Source organism: Squalius cephalus, assembly GCF_949319135.1.
Source record: "Squalius cephalus genome assembly, chromosome: 16".
Taxonomy (NCBI): Eukaryota; Metazoa; Chordata; class Actinopteri; order Cypriniformes; family Leuciscidae; genus Squalius; species Squalius cephalus.
In genome coordinates, this window is record NC_137137.1 from 24,945,395 (window position 1) to 24,962,467 (window position 17,073).

Consider the following 17,073-nt stretch of genomic DNA (forward strand, 5'->3'; position numbering starts at 1 on the left):
TGGACTATGAAATTGTTACCATGGGCAGACGGGACTGCATCATCTGCAGATCTTCATATCCATAGATCGGCTTTAGGGTTGAGAAAGTACAGAAAGATCAGACACAGATCAAATCCATCAATGTGATGCAGTCAAGAACACTTCAACAAAGATAAACATAACAAAAGTGTATATATATATATTTTTGCTTCCATCTGAGAGCAGATCAGCTATACACTAACCGGATAAGCAGGAAGGAGGCCACCAGGACCCATGATATACTGACTGGCCAGCAGCGGCGGTATTCCTTGAGCCAGGTTAGGAGGCGCCTTACCTGATAATATTGAAAAAATTGGGGAAAACAAGATTCAGTAAAAACATACACCAACCACACACACGATTTACAAAATGACGTGAAATGGTGATAAATTAGTTTTTACATTTACTTTTTTAAATAAAAAAAGGAGTTGTCAACAGCAATCAACCATAAAAATTCTGCTGCAACACACTGATCATATGCAGTGAATGTTTTTGTGTGACTGACCAGAGGTGTTGGAGGGTGTGACGGTGTTCTGCAGCGGAGCAGAACGGACAGCAGAGGGAGCGGGTGGGCCGTTAGCCATGAGGTTCTGGGTTCCTGCACTCAGGCCATTCATGTTGACCGACGCGCTGGACACAGAGCCAGAGTATGTGGTCAGGTTCACATTCACATCAGCGCCCATCTGGTTCTGAAAGAAACATTTCAATTCATTTAACATTGATCCACAACACATCTACAATATAAATCCCCTCAAATATCACAAAAGCAGCACATTGCTGAAATCAGGACAGATAAGGGAGAGAAGCTCAGGTAAAGAGGGGAATAAAGTGAGGAAACTAAAAAGTGGAAATGGGAGGAGTCTCAAAAGAAACTTACGCTCAGAGAAGAGCTGGTGGGCGCAGAAGATCCGAGAGAGTTAACGCTGCTCACGTGACTGAGAGAACAAGCAACCACGAGACCATAAGGAGACTGATTTCCTCTCATGAATATTTAATAAAGCTGAAATTCTCATGATGCGATAGTACCTGCTAAGTGATGAAAGAGCTGTGCTGAGGGCAGGCGGTGCGGTTGAAGAGGAGGAAGATGACAAGCCGTTCTCAGTGTGCAGGGCTGTGGATATGGGCTGAGGGGTGCTGGACGGAGCAGCTGCAGATATATATCAGGACAAAAATGTCAATTGTGGCTAATGCTACAAATTCACATGGCAAAGAAAGAACAGTTAAAAATGGAAAATCTAATACAGAACTCAGTTACCTTCCTGTGCACTAGACGTCCTCATTTCACTGAATCCATTCTGTGGGGAAACCGATAAACAGATTCAGCTATAAGCTAAACTAACATTTCACTGTTTGTATGCAGTTATACAAGAGAAAAATCAAAGGTATTACCATTAATAAATAACAAATAAAAAGTCATATAGGTTTGTAAAAAAAATTTGGGTGAACAATTTCTTTAAGTGCATTTAATTTTTCTTCGTTTGGGTGAATTTGTTGATACCAGAATTTGGTTTGTTTAATTTGTATGATTCAATTTTCTAAACTTAAATTCCATTCTGCATAGAAACTGGGACTCAACATGTGGACTCAATTGGTTTGACCAATGAAACACACACACACAAAAAAAGATATAAGATATCTATAAAAGATAAGAACCCTGTATATAATCAATCTAGCTCTGGTTTCTAGATAGCTCAGTGCAAGCCATCTAATTAAAAGTACGGTCACAGTTCATAAACCAGTGAATGTGCCTTAAAAGTGAAAAGATGAAAAGCGTTTTGGTCATACACTGAGAGGGGTGGTGGCGGATGACTCCACTCTGTTGGCTGAGGAGGGAGCCAAAACAGAAGGAGCAGTAGTGCTCGGTAAACCCAGAGAGGCAGATGGGTAACTGGACTCCATTACTGCTGGAGGCAAGCCACCTAGAGACTCACTAAAAGGAAAAAGAGAGAAAAGATAACTTGATTAGAACTGCTTTTAAGACACTTGTTTGTGGAATGTTCTGGGTTTAAATCACTGATCCTATATATAGAGAACTGGTTCGCTCATGACATCATACAACGTGAAGCCACCGCGCCACCATATTGGTATTCCCTAGAAAACTCATGCATTCTATTGAATTAATAGGAAATTATAGGATTATACTGAGAATACATTGACTAACGAGACCGTTTTTATATCTGAAATATACATTCGCAAACGTCCCAAGCATGTAAATGGTTATTTGTTCAAAGTCAGGAAGTTCTCCTGCTTATTAAAACGTTTCGTTCATATTCATTGCAGTAGTGAACATCAGTGTGCATTATGTCTTGGAACCTAAAATCGCCTTGTACTGATGCACATTTCAAAGTAAAATAACTGGCTGTAGAAGTTTTCCAGAGAAACGAGCATTTGTGAACTTGGCAGGTTTCCTCAATATATGCAAAAATATTATGGTATTTTTTAAGCTTTAGTAGAGTGAAAAAGTTACACACAGCACCTTTAATATAGATATATCGTAAAACTAATCCTGTGATACTGAGATGCTTCAAATCGGGTGATTTTAGGTCAGTGTCTCGGCTGTGAGTCAATGATGACCTGTCAGTAGGGAATAGTGACTTGACTTTAATTGACTTTATGGCCATGATGATTTCCAGAGTCAAACATTTGCTAAATGGAAGAGTCACTTACAGATAGTATAAGGTCTAGTTCACCCAAAAAGGAAAATTCTGTCATTTACTCAACCTTGTCATTCCAAACCTATGACTTTTGCTCATCTTTAAAACACATGAAGATATTTTTCACATGAAGATATTTTTAATGCAACCTGGGAGATGTCACTCCACTGGAAGTCCATTCCACCAAAACCTTTAAGCTTCAAAGAGTTCATAAAGACACTAATCCATATGAACAGAGTCGTTTAATCAGAGTCTACTAAATGGCTGTTATTTAAATATTAACACTGATCAATACAATGAGCTTCCGTTGATCATATTTGACGTGCTCTACCATACTTGCTTGACATGCAAGAATAAACCTCATTGGTTCTCACGTCAAGCAAGCATGTTCAACCTTATTTACCATATTTGATGAGCTCCATGTGTATACATTGAACAATGTTTATGTGGGTATAAAATCCTAAATTAAATCAGTTCATCATAAAAAGAGATTGGGATCAGAAGTAGGGGTGGGGGGGATTGATTCTTAGATGCATCGTGATACGGATGTGGACGATTCTGAATCGATTCACAAATGTCAAAAATCGATTTTCTAAATGTTTTATAATTGCAATGTTTTTCTGAACGCAAAAGGCGGACAGTCTGTGGCGTGCACATAAGAGACACATGATGGCTGAGCGCGAAATCCAAATGGCACCCTCTTTGTTAAAAGCTAACGTATGGAAAATTGGCATAATTTCATTGTGGACTACTTTGTATTTTTGTATGAGAGCTGCTTTCTGTATAGTTTAGTTTTCACATCAATTTGCTGTAAACAGATCTGTTATACGTACGTTTACTGTACAAAAAGTTACATTTTGACTGCTCCCTGCAGATGTTCATTTACTTTTTTTGTATAAGCTAGTTTTTTGTCTGAAGGATTATATTGCTCATATACAGGAGGATGATGGATAGAAGTCTATTATTTTATGTTAGAGATTCAGAATATGGTGAAGTTTGTATTAATTTACTACAAGTATGCTGCTAGTTCAGGGACACATTTATTTTCCTGTTGGTTCTTTGCAATGTTGGGACATATGCTGGGAAATGTAATCTTACAGTTGACTTGCCAAATCACTTCCATTTGTTTTATTAATAAAATATTATTGGAAGTAAATTATTTATGGGTCATTATAAATCGTTTGCTTTAAAAGTACCAAGTAGTCACACACACACAAAAAAGATGCATCGATGATCGTTTTACCATCACAGCCCTCTGAATCATAATGGAATCGTGAGGTGGCTAGAGATTCCCAGACTCTGATTAAACTGCTTGATTCATGTGGATTTATAAACATTTTGTACCATCTTGAAGAGTACTGGTCAAATGGGACAGAAATCTCTCAGGTTTCACTAAAATATTTGGAAAAAAGTTTGCTTCAAAGATGAACTCAAGTCTTACGTGTTTGGGGCTACGTCTACACTAACCCAGATATATTTGAAAACGCATCCTTTTCTCTACGTTTTGACCTACCATCCACACTGAGACACTGTTTTTGTCCTACAAAAACGGAGGTATTTGGAGATGCTCTCCCAAGTGGATATATTTGAAAAAGCCATTTAATTATTGTAGTGTCGAATGTGGAAACTAGGGCTGCAACGATATGAAATTTGGTCGATAAAGCAAGCCGAGAATTCTTTATATTTGAAAGCCAATAACCAGTGTTGGGGAAAGTTACTTTAAAAGTAACTTTGTTATGGATGTGCTTTATGTGTCTTGTATTACCTCCAACTTATTGTCCCGTCCATTTAAAATTCCTCAATTTAGGCGGAAAGTAAATTAATGCCTGGTGGGAAAAAACGCATGTCAAAGCTTCTTACAATTTACTCATACGCAGTACAGGAATGTTTTCAGACATTTCAGTGTGGATGAGCAACTTTTGGAAAATGCTTAAAAGAAGCGTGGCAAAGATTTTTTTTAAACGTGAACACTTTTCAAATGCATCCGGTTTAGTGTAGTTGCAGCCTGGAACAAAATGAGGGTGAGTAGATGACCGTTTTCATTTTTGGGTGAAATATCCCTTTAAGATGAAAATATCCCTTGTAAACATGCTAATTAGGAAGTGTCACACAGGTGGTCAGACAGACCTGACGGTGGTGGGCTTGGAGTACAAGCTGCACTGGGTCTGAGGTGCAGCCGCAGGTTCCTGATAGTTACTTTCAGATTGGTCGAGATTCTCCACAGTGGATTCAGATCCAAAATCGAGTGCGCCGAACTGCACGTTCAGCCCGGACACATCAGCAGAGCCTGGCATCTCTACTGCCGAAGAAGGGATCTGGCAACACAACATGAAAAGCCATTAAACTATTTGAATGAGGTAAATTCTTTAAAAAACTTTAATGGCTGTCAAATTGAATCGCTAATGTTAACATTAATGTTACAAGGCACACACACAATAGTACGGGTGCTACGAGTTTACTTTTGTTACCTTAGATGGAGGGGGCGCTCTCCGTCTTTGTGGTCTGAAGTTTCGGGGTTGTGGCGGCTCTGCAGTGATAACGACAGGCTCACAGAAGGGTTTCAGTGTTGGAGAAGGCTCATCATACGGGGGAAGTGGGACGGGGTCTCGGGCCTGAGCCGGCAGGTCCGACTGGAGTGCTGCATTTTGATGCTGGGTCAGATGACTGAGGATGGGAGATGGGTCGGGTTGGGCCTTGAGGTCCACTTAAGACAAAAGATGTGGTCAGTCTTTGTTTTTTGTTTTCAAACTTTCATAGAGAATTTGTGTTCATAATATTAGAGGGCGTGTTAAGGATGGGTAAAACTACAAAACTATATCGACTGCACTGGTCAATGGCATTCAGTTGCATGTGTACATGTAATCAGCCATTACATAGTATAAACAGTATGCGTAATACTCACGGTGAGCTGCTGTAACAGGGGTCTCCTTGGGTTCATTCAATGTCATGGGTGTGGATTCAATAGGCATCGGAGCAGTGGATTCAACAGATGCAGTGCCATTGCTCAGGGCCCCTGAAATCTGATTGGACAGAGGAACGATTCGGGGTGTGCTGATTGGCTCAGTTTTCTGCACATCACTGTGGGGAAGCCTGGATCCCGGCATACTCTAGAAGGAAAAATAAAGCGTTGTCATTCCGAAATTTCAGTAGTCAAAACCAATGTCAGTAAAATTTCAGTTGTCAATACCAATTTTGATACCAAAGCAAAAACTATGCCAATCGATATACATTGTTTTACTAAGTTTTAAGTTTCGTCTTTGTACCAAAGCACTGGTCCTTTTAGACATTTCTTATTACAAAAATTGTAAAAAAAAAAAAAATGCTATGTAATAGTGGACACTATTAGCACCATATCAGTTATGAGGAATTTTTTTGACCGAGCCCACACTTTTGAATTGTAGTGGATCTTGTGTGAATAATTACTAAAATAGCCAGAATAATCTTATAAATCTGTGGTAAAGGTGAAGAGTCAAGTGCTGTATGTGTGCCTGTGTTCTCACCGATGCAGCATGTGCATAAGTGCCAGCAGCAGCAGAAGCGTAGCTGTGTGTGTGAGCTCGGGTGGAGTACTGCTGGGAGTTGGTGAACACCAGGCTCTGAGTGAGCGTATCAAGGGATGATGGCTCCAATCCGACCAGCTCGGAGTCGCCGTCAGCCACCTTAGGCAACAGAGAGCTGAGATCCATCCTGATGGGCAGAGACAAACATTCAGACAACTACAAAAAAGTCTGTGATGCGTTTTTCTTCGGTTCTGATGCTTCCACAACACAGGAAAAGAGGATTTTCTAGGGGACTCTACTTATATACACCTGCTCATCTGTCACGCTTGCTTAGTTGTAAGGATGTGTGCTTCGTTTTATTTTAATCGCAAAACATAAGTCGTAAATTCACAAGACAGGGAGGGGAATCATACCTGAATGCTTGCCAAATATTTTAGAGAACACGGGTAGAGAGATATAGGTCTAAACTTGCTGCTCTTAACTGCTTGTTGAACATTTAATACAGAGATGATTAAGCACTAGACAAACCACTCTTTATCATGTAGTGATTTAGTGGTCAAGGCAAAACAAATAGTCAGCATCTTTGGTCAGAAACTCTTCAAATGAAATTTATATAAAATGATACCGAGCCAACAAGAGTACAAACAAGTTGTATAGGTAATGAAAAATGTGACTGACAGAGTAAGAAGTAATTCCATTGTAATCCTAGGTGTGCTACTTAAAAATTAATAAAAGTATTATATATTAGATATTAGGATTAACCCCTTGAGAAGAATCATCTCGTTGTCGAGGGGGTCCATCGATAACAATATACTACTTCAAAATGTTTACAAATCACTTTTCAAACTGACAAATAAAGATGCATTTTGTTAAATAATTCAGATCTGCAGTTAAATGTAATAAGCTGCTTATTAAATGTAATTTTTTAATATGCTCTTTAAAACTTACATATAGCTTTTCTTTATCAATTTGCATTTTCTTTATAACGCCACTCACTTAAGTTGCTCCCATGTTTGACCTGGCCAATTACTTTTTTTAAGGGATAGTTCCCCCAAAAATGAAAATTCTGTAATTAACGACTCACCCTTACGTCATTCCAAACGTCTTACGGGTTTGGAATGACATTAGGGTGAGTCATTAAGTTCACATCTTCGGAACACAAATGAAGATATTTTGATGAAATTCGAGAGCTTCAGAATACTTTCTGAAGTATACTATAGCTTTAGTACACTTTATAATTTTTTTTGGTTCAAAATTAAAAATTAAATGAGTCAATACACCAATCCTTCTTCCAAAACATGTTTTTGTCTTGCCCTGATTGACTATATTGACTATTATAAGTGTTTATATTTTAGACCTAGCGGGATGGTTTTTGCAGGAAATTGTGAAATAGAGAAAAGTTGTTCATTATGGGTTGTTAGAGCTGTGCTGGAATTAATTTAAGGAAGTAACATCTATTAATAGGTATAGCTATATACAGTAACGTATTCAGCTAAAGATATTTTCCATCTAAACTGGTTTTATCTCTTAAGCCTAGTAGTGAATGTTTTGTGAGTAGTAGGATAATCTCTCACTGCTAGAGGGCCAAAAGTTAAGTGTTCCTTTAGCCAAATTAAATGAGCATTTGTCAATTTGAAGAGGGATTTTAAGCTAAAAAATTTCAAATTTGAATATGAATAATTGAATTTATTTGAACGAATAAGTTTTTTTTTTTTTTTTAAGTGGCACTCCTAGGCCTCCACATATCTGAGCTCTGTGCTGGAAAGTGCTGAAGCACAGGAAGCACTCACCCCTGTCCAGGCTGCATGGGGTTCTTGGAGCCAAGAGCATAGGAAGCAGTGAACACTTTGGTCTCAGATAGCTGATAAATGGAGAAGCGAGCGTTACACATTGACATCACGATCAACTTTTCCAGTTTCATTTTAACATGAGATCACTCACATCTTCATTCCAGTCTTCGGCTGCCCAATCTTCCAGACAGTCCTTCCAGGCTCCTGACAGGACAGCAGAGTTTAGAGAACGTTTTTTTGTTTTTGTTTTTTTACAGAGGGTTATATTATATAAAACTCAGACACCCTTATTGCTTGTTCATTTACACAAATGTAGCTTTTTGGTTTGATGACTTGCGCTACATAAATCTGTTATGAGATCAGCATTCTGATTTTCAATCAATACAGAGCATGTGGTATGAAATCAATACCACTAAAAACAGTCTCAACTGACGTCAATGCTATTCTGAAAATGGCTTCAGATATGATTAAGTGAAAAGCTTTAGAGAACCAATTTCCGCTCTATTAAAGATAGTGTCCAGAATCCAGAACAATAAACTGCACTCACCTGCTCCTTCAGTAGTCTCACTTCCAGGATCCCCTGCCTCAGCAGAGCCGGTGCAGTCAGCAGGGTTAAACGTCCTACTAGTCAAAGACAAGCAAACGAAGGAGGGAGAGTGAGAATGACCAAGAATGGGCACAGGTGTTGTGCGATTATTTTTTTCTGGTTTTAAAAAACAAGTGTGAATGCTCACCCCATTCCCTGAGAGAACCTGCTCATTCCAGCTCCTCTGCCTCTTCCTCGGCCTCCTACACCTGACAAGACACATCAGTTTGAATACTAATTAGAACGAGTGAAAATATAGTAAATGTAATAAAAGAAAAAAATTCAATACAAAATTGCCAATGTTGTCATTTACTTGCCCTTATGTCTTTCCAAGCAAGTGGTTCTTGTGTACATTTATAAATAGTTTTTTTTTTCCTCCTGTACCTCAAAGACATCTACATTCAAACATTCAGATATGATTGGCTAACCACCCTGCAAATAAAATGAGGTCATTTAAGAGACATGACAGCCCCTTCTAATGACTTTCCAGTCTTTTTCTTGCTCCCTCCCTTATCTTCCCCTCTCGAGTTGCAGCTGCTTTAAACAACGCTACGTCACATGAAGTGCCCTACAAACGTTGCTCAGAGTGACACAAATAGCAACACAGGAACAGGCCCCATCCTGCCCAGTCTAAGATACCAGAATGCATAGCGTAGACACGTTCTGTCCAAATATCATACACATAATAATAAATGTTATACACTGTAGACAATTACATATAATAGATTTTCTATTAAGGTTCTCTGTTGAGAAAAATCATTACAATTTGGACATTCTCATGGTGAGAAACTGCTGAGAAGACAAAAATATATATAATTTTACATCTTTCTTATTTGACATGTAATAACTCAGGAAGGAAATAAGGTATGAGGACAATTTTTGGTGATGTTCCCCTACATGTGAGCTACATCTGGATAAAATGTTGTGGTAATAGCATAAAGTAATCAAAAGTTATAGCATTTGGAACTACGGTAGCCTTTTTGTTTAGCCCTCGCCACCTAGAAGGCTTTTTAAAAATTGTTTCTTCGGGAGGAATATCTTGTGATCGACGTAATGGATTATGCTGATTTTGTACTAATTTGGACTAAACGCCACGTGAAAGCTACAACTGATTTTAGTTAGTGCCTGTGGGGTTTTATGTGATGTGACAATGAGGAATGTGAGAATGAGGAAATTTTCACACATTAGTGATGTGACAATGAGGAAATTTTACCACCGGTTAATCGAAGTGACTACACTGGTAACACCGTTATCACCGGAGGTTGGGGGGGGGGGGGGGGTCGCTAATTCGAAAGCAAAATGTGCATGGCCGCTCAGACATTCATAATGGTGCTGAGCAGAGCAAGCGTTTTCAAGTAATTCCTATGGAAGTTCCAAAGAAACTGAAACGCTCAGTCTGCCACACGTCTTTCAAATTAGCGATAATTCGGGGTGGCAATTGTGGGTTTATTATTATTCTTAATGAAAAAAAACAGGGTTCCTGCAGGTTTCAGTTAGTCAAATTTAAGACCTTTTTAAGACATTTTAAGACCATAAAGATTGAAATTTAAGACCTACACGACGCATTGCCAAAAAATATTCAAATCAAAGAATTCATTTTATTTCAATGAATTCAGTAATTGAAAAAGCATTAACTTAATTTACAGATAAAGCAATCACATTAGTAACCTTCCAGACCCAACAACGCGTGTCAGAGAAAAGAACAGAATCAGATATAATTTTTTTTATAGAAAATTGTACTTTGCATATTATAGGCCTACTGTAAAAAAACACATAATTAGTTGATTTTAGTTGATCATAACCATAACTAGAGATGAAATGGCATGAACATTTCATTTAATTATTATAGTGGCAAAAATTATCACTTATCACAGAATCGAGAATCCTGTTCAGAAAGTACTAATACTACATAATGAAATCAATTCAAGTTTTGTGTCGAAAAACAGCAAATAACAAATAAAATTAGCATCAATACGCACTAACATAAACATTAAAATAATACGATTAAAAATGATAGCCAGATTTTAAAAGTGTCTTGCAACATGTTATATACTAACATGTACAAGTTCAAATAAAGTTGACAAAAAAGGTTTTTATAAAAAGATAAACCTCACATATTTCAGACTTTAATTTATCTTTTTTGACTCATTCTTTTTATAAAAAAATGATTTAGTGACATTTACAATGCACTTTAGCTTATCTTTTATTATTAATAGTAAAATTCAGTCCGATTTTCCCATGGCGTCTGTCGTTGCTATGCAACTCCACAATGACAAAAAAAGTTTTAGTGGCTAATGGATTTCCACCGCCGAAAAACGCTTGCTGTAGCTCTGTTACAAGATTTATTTACAGAGAAGAGAAAAACACCCGTAGTGTTTGGGTGCACCCGCATCCTTCATGTCTTTTTTCATGTTGCTGCGCCTGGAAAAAAAACGAGCACGTCACTTCAATTATAGTGCGCTAACTGCGCTTACCTTGCGCCTACATTTGAATGAACTTGAGCGCGAAAAAGACGCGATGTGAACTGCCTCTGTCTTGGCGAGCGACTTCGATACTTTTTTGCTACTTTGTAATAACTTAATGCGGCCAGCGTTTCTGTAAATGAACGAGGGTAAAATCTTTTTTAAGACCTGGCTAAATGAAATTTAAGACCGCGGATGAAAATCTGGCTGTTTTTAAGACGTTTTAAGGCCTTAAATTTAAAGTTAAGAATTTAAGACATTAAGACTTTTTGAGACCCCGCGGGAACCCTGAAAAAACAACTAAAAAAACAACTAATCATTTGTAGGTTCCGTATTAACATTAGGTTTGAATCCAAATCTTCCACCATCGTCTTGTCAGTCAGCTAGTGACTCTCGTGATTAATGAAAACTTACTCCTGTTGCTGATCTGTGCAGCGAACCTCGTTCGGCCCACGCTGCATTAAGCAGACACATTCAGTTTTTAAAATTGTATTGTCTGTTCTCTAACTGAACTAAATTATTTTTATTACCATAAAAAAAATCAAAAAGACAGTGGGGGGTGGGTGCCACGGTGGGCAAGTGATGAGTTTAAATATGCAGAAAATGATAATTGGGAATGAGGAACCTGGAGGATTTTTCTGAAGAACAGTGCTCAGGACAAACAAGATGAACTACTATCACAAAACATAAAAACTGTTGTTAATCATCCAGGTAACGTGCAATATTGAGACTCAAGGATATGTAAACTTTAGAACTAGTTCATGTGTGTAAATTCAGTTATTTTGTCTTGTGCACAAAATAATGTCAACATCAGTTATGTGAAACCACTTACTCAGCAAAGTACTAAAAACATGAATTTATGATCCCTCTTATTTTGTTAATATAATTAACATCTTGCATATTCTTCAAGGGGTATGTAAACTTATGAGCAGAACTGTACTGTCTTACTGACCCCAAACTTTTAAAGAGTAGTGTACTTCTAGTTTTCAAATTATATTTGAGTGATACTTTTTATGAAGCTAATCAACTTAAAAACCACTTCAGGGGGCAGCACTGTGTTAGTGAGCAGTAATGTCTTGGAGTGAGTATAATAATGCTCTGACCTCTCCCTCTTCCTCTTCGCCCACGGTCTCCTCCTCTCTCTCCTGGAGCTGAATCAAACCCGTTCTCTTCCAACCGCCCTTAAAACAACGACAGAGAACAAGAAATGCTCATACAACTGATATCTAAATCACCAAAACAACATTATGCAAGCCATTAGATACTCTGCCTCAGGCAAAAACACAAATCTATACATGCATGTCAGGATATGTACACACTAATCGCACAGAAACACACCTTCCTGGTTGCGGCTGGCCCCTCGGCCACGTCTGTTTGGACCTGCGCGGCCTCTGCTTTCCCTTTCTCCTCTCTTCTCTCTGCTCTCTGGTGCAGTCCCTTCTTTTCCAACACTTTTCTTCTTGCCAACTGTCTCCCATGAGTCCTGTGCAATCAAGTTAGCACAGCGTGAGAATATTTCAAAACATAATCAGTACATGGATTTATTAACCACATATCTGTTTATTAAAGATCTGTTGCAGCTTAATCACTAGTATGGCAGGCTAGTACAGTTGGAAAAAAATCCATTACATTATTTTAATTCAGTCTAGTTTTTCTGGTATGATTAATACTTTTACAAAATACAGTGAATCAGAAACGAGTAAAACAGGATGAAGTGTGCACCTTGACAGTGACCTCCTCCAGGAGGAAGTTGATAGCCCTGTTGATGTCTCCATTGCAGTCGTGAAGGGCCACCATACACTCATCCTGATTTTTGCCTGTAACCTCCATGAGCTAGGACACAAACAAAACCAAATGCAATCAAATTCTTGGAGGTAAAACAAAATACACAAACTATAAAGGGAACCAAGGATGGGAATCAGGTAAATCAAGCATAAGGATTTTTTTATTATTATTCAAGTAGCCTACCATTCATTACAATAAAACTCTGAATGTGCATCTCTGAGCCAGGAATTATACCGATATAATGGGTACCGGTAAAGATAAGTCATTTTACACACTCATTAAAAGGAACTGCCTCAGAGTTTTTTTATTGCAAATTGGGATTACACTGATCAAAGTTGTAGTGCGCAATTGCAACAGAAAAGGAAAATGTTTTTAATTTATCTTTGGATTATTTTTGCAACGCCCAGTCTCTCGTGACATTTGATTCAAAATGTAGAGCCCTGTGAAATCGGTTTTATTTTCCCCAAAAGCTGTGTTCCCCATTAACATTTTTCTGGATTCAGTTTTAATGGTTTAATTACATTTTAATAATCAAAAACAAGATTTTGGTCATATGGCCCACCGCCAAAATTAAATTAAATAAACTTTGAATAATAGTTTATTCAACCACTGAATTTTTTTAATAAAAAATTTTAATAATTTTAACAATAATGAAGCGTTTTATTTTTTCAGAAATTCTGTGTCGTTTTTTTTTGTATTTTATGTTTTATGATTTAATCAAATTTATTATCAAAAATAGTGGTTATCAAATGAACACTTAAAACTTAATTCATATTTTAAGATAAAAACTAATTAAATTTGAAAAATTCCTTTCATTTTGGCAAACAAAGTGCTACACAAGAGTTTTACTAAAATTAGAGATGAGACATGAGAAATATATCTATAGAAAGCTTGGAATGTCTACTAAACCAAAAACATACACATGTAAACCGTATAAAAGGTGCATTTCTCTCTCATCGTCAACATCTTAGCAGCTGACACTGATTCTGGGGGCTTTTACACAGGGCAAGTGTTTCGGTCCGAGTGCGAAAGTCCCGGCGCCCCCCGTTGCGCTGCGTTGGTCTGGTTGGTCTACACACTCAACTTGACTATTGAAATCTGGTGCATTTGCATTCATCTTGCATCATCACAAACGTGCACTACAAACTTGTTTTTTTTTATTAATTTGGTGCTATTATGTGCAGCTGAGTAAACTACACTTGGGTTTACTGTATGTTTTGCATGAAGGCAGCTTTCTGCTGCTTGCAAACAGACGCTTTTGAGGGGACAGTTGCCATTAATTGGCCTCCCTGATTGCACTCACTGTGCGCGAATACACTGTAGGCTAATTCTTGCTCGTACCCAAGGTAAATCCTCAACACCATCAACCCTAACATCTGTTTTATTCAACTAAATGCATCGTAATCGGCTAAAACGCATGCGCAGGTTACTTTACTTCCTGAACAAGTGCACACTCGAGTCCGTGTTGCTTTCACATTCACACGAATCGCGCAACAGTTACGCATTGCAGTTATTAGCGGAATTATTGTGCCTCGGCACGGCACAGCACGGATGAATCCAATGTTTTGAGGAGAATGTGCGGCTGTCGGTCACCGTGCCGGTGTGGAAACTGGCAATCGGAATCACAGATTCTACTTTTTGGAAGTATGAACAACATAAGAATTTTCGTCGGAAAATGTCGTCAGAACAAGTAACATCCACTTTTGCTCTGACCAACTAAGGGAAAAAAAGCATTGCAGTAAATCGCGCTGATTAAATCTAACGTTCGCTTATATCACGTCAAACCGTGCAAATTATACTTTGTTCTCAAATTGTTAATGTTAACAACATCAGCATTGAGTGACTACATTTAATGCCCTTCCGATTTGTATCCTTGTTTTCGCATGGGCCGGTTCCAGTCTCTTTTTTTCTGTAGCCACTCCGAAGTCTTTTGCATTTCACAACAGGTGAATCTCCAGTTGTCATTGGTGATTGTCGTTTGAACCTTTCTGGATCCGCCATCAAATTGATATGTTTAATTATATCAAGTGCTGTGAGAAAAGGCTATAAATCTCCACCTCCAACATCCTCACACAATATAGCCTACTAGACGAGACTCCTTTATTTGTACAGATGTGACGTAATGACGCAAAGACATGCTCGAATTTTCCGCGGAAATCCACCAGTACCACTGGAATTAAAAACATTATTACAAGCTTACCGTTTATAATCGAGCTAAGGAAAGCAGATAGTTTTGAACACTGGCTGGTTATGTACTTGCTCAAATTTATTTTGGATAATTTTTAACCCAAAAAAAGTTACGGACCGCAGCTTTAAGTAATTCAATTAATATAATGTGTTATTAGTCAACTAATGGCTTAACTTAACTACTAGTCGACTAGAAAAATCTTGTCGCGGGCAGCCCTAGATTTTATTACCATAAGGCTGCTCATTCCAACTGTGTAGGAAATTGGAAGAATAGATAAGAGCCGAAAACAAAAAATAATAATTCTGGCCACAATTTTCCTTCTGATTTTGCTCACCTGCTGGACTTTGCCCTCAAAATCTGCATCGTTTTTGTCGTAAATCATCTGGGCGAGTCGGATCTGTTCCGCTGTGGCCTAGAGATAGATGACATTCATAATCAAAACACAGAGTCATAGGTAGGAACTCAGGCCTGTTCATTATGTCAAACCTCACTGATGGAGTGTGTGTGTTGCTCACCTGTATCTGTTTCTGTGGCTGTGAGGTGTGTGTGGTTTGTTGTAGGGCTCTGTCCCGATTGCCCCTGGCAGCATCAGTGACCACTGAAGTCATCATAAACAGTATATACAAAATAATGTATGTACAAAATAGAAAATTCTGGAGGAGAGGAGGAAACGGAGACAAAATATTACACACACAAGACTATAAAAAAGTATTCCTAAGATGTTTGTGTAAGAAAAGGTTAGTGACAGGTGCAGCGGGCCTGTGGCTAGTTTAACTCTTAGCTCTGTGCTTCCCATGTAAGACTATCACTCCCCTATCTGCCCAGCACTTAAATATAGCCATGCAAACATAGTCTGGACTGGTGTCCACTTACACACCCACCTAAACCCCACTCCTGAAAAAATAAAACACGCCTATAGCAACATATAAACAGCACATCAATCTTAAAGGGACAGGTCACCTAAAACTAAAAGTCAGTCATAAGGGTTTGAAACAATATAACGGTATAAAAAATGTAATATTTTTGTGGGTTTATCTCTTTTACAAGGACTGAATTTCAAAACCTACCGAGTCGCCTACTTAGATCGCACACTTCGGCAACGCGCAGTTCGGCCAAAAACGCAGTCTAGGTAACTTACGTTAGGGGGATTGATGAGATTAGAACGAAAACATCTTTGCTAATGGACGACTAAAAATAATCGCGGTAACGGTTTATAACCGTCGCTAACAACATGTATAACTTCACGACGGACTAAAACAACACAGATTGGACCAGCAACCGTGAAATGGCCCTTAATAACAGACACACGAACTCGAGCGAGTGATCATATTATTTGAGTATGTATTCGCTCAATTAAAAGCCACAACTGCGTCATGTTAACAGTCAGGTTGGCTACGGTTAGAATAGACGGGATTTTAAAAACAAGCAGATGCTAACAGGCTCGGCTAACGTTAACTGTTTGGGCTGCACCACGCCGCGCCGCTGCTAATGCTACGAACAACCGACAACAAACGTCAGCTTATCTGCCACTAATAATGAGGCAAAATTAAGTAATATAAACCCTTAATCACTAGCAAGATAAAAACATATGCTCTTTTTACAAGTCGACGGTAATGGGTTTGCTTTCGCTTTTTCGGAACCACAGACATACCCTCTCCGCTCCCTCAAACGCTGTGTGTTTTTACCTGCCCACCGACCGCACGCGCTTCCCTACAAACAGCAGCGTGAAGCTCGCAACGAGGAACAAAGATGTTTTTCAACATAAAAGCCCAGACGACATTACTCAAATAAAAGTCCCGCAGCATAGAATGACGAAATCCACAAGGCTTTGTAGATAAATGTAAATATACTACATATATATGCGAGTAAATATAGCTAAAAGAAAGTCGTTTCGATGTTATAGGTCCCTTTCAAATGAGTGTGAAGTTATCATTTGCAGCTCAAAGTTTTGTCCATAAGTAGGCTATTTATCTTAAGTTTTTTTTTTATATATATATTTTTATTAGCCTTATTATTAAACAAATTATATAAAACTATGTTGTCAGTGCACTACAAATAAGATGGTTCTGTCTTTATTTTGTAATTAAAAA

General features: G+C 38.2%; 1 protein-coding gene across 5 annotated transcripts in view; it reads right to left on the reverse strand.

Moving 5' to 3' along the window:
• The window catches only part of ubap2b (ubiquitin associated protein 2b), a 29,842-nt gene extending 13,087 nt beyond the window's left edge, over positions 1 to 16,755 (reverse strand). Inside the window, exons 1-21 of one of the 5 annotated variants that reach the window (XM_079897955.1) lie at positions 16,669 to 16,755; positions 15,499 to 15,636; positions 15,318 to 15,395; positions 12,733 to 12,843; positions 12,349 to 12,493; positions 12,114 to 12,191; positions 8,697 to 8,757; positions 8,510 to 8,583; positions 8,114 to 8,166; positions 7,963 to 8,033; positions 6,173 to 6,359; positions 5,575 to 5,779; positions 5,141 to 5,376; positions 4,800 to 4,987; positions 1,804 to 1,948; positions 1,274 to 1,313; positions 1,045 to 1,165; positions 896 to 953; positions 524 to 707; positions 222 to 313; positions 20 to 70 (exon numbers count right to left, since the gene is read on the reverse strand). In XM_079897955.1, coding sequence (XP_079754081.1) covers positions 20 to 70; positions 222 to 313; positions 524 to 707; positions 896 to 953; positions 1,045 to 1,165; positions 1,274 to 1,313; positions 1,804 to 1,948; positions 4,800 to 4,987; positions 5,141 to 5,376; positions 5,575 to 5,779; positions 6,173 to 6,359; positions 7,963 to 8,033; positions 8,114 to 8,166; positions 8,510 to 8,583; positions 8,697 to 8,757; positions 12,114 to 12,191; positions 12,349 to 12,493; positions 12,733 to 12,843; positions 15,318 to 15,395; positions 15,499 to 15,636; positions 16,669 to 16,746 — 2,394 coding nt within the window. In that variant the 5' untranslated portion in view covers positions 16,747 to 16,755. Of the gene's footprint in view, positions 1 to 19; positions 71 to 221; positions 314 to 523; positions 708 to 895; positions 954 to 1,044; positions 1,166 to 1,273; positions 1,314 to 1,803; positions 1,949 to 4,799; positions 4,988 to 5,140; positions 5,377 to 5,574; positions 5,780 to 6,172; positions 6,360 to 7,962; positions 8,034 to 8,113; positions 8,167 to 8,509; positions 8,587 to 8,696; positions 8,758 to 12,113; positions 12,192 to 12,348; positions 12,494 to 12,732; positions 12,844 to 15,317; positions 15,396 to 15,498; positions 15,637 to 16,050 lie in introns of all 5 variants that reach the window. The other 4 variants (XM_079897954.1, XM_079897956.1, XM_079897958.1 and 1 more) reach the window with 4 other exon arrangements.
• Between the last annotated feature and the right edge of the window lie 318 nt (positions 16,756 to 17,073).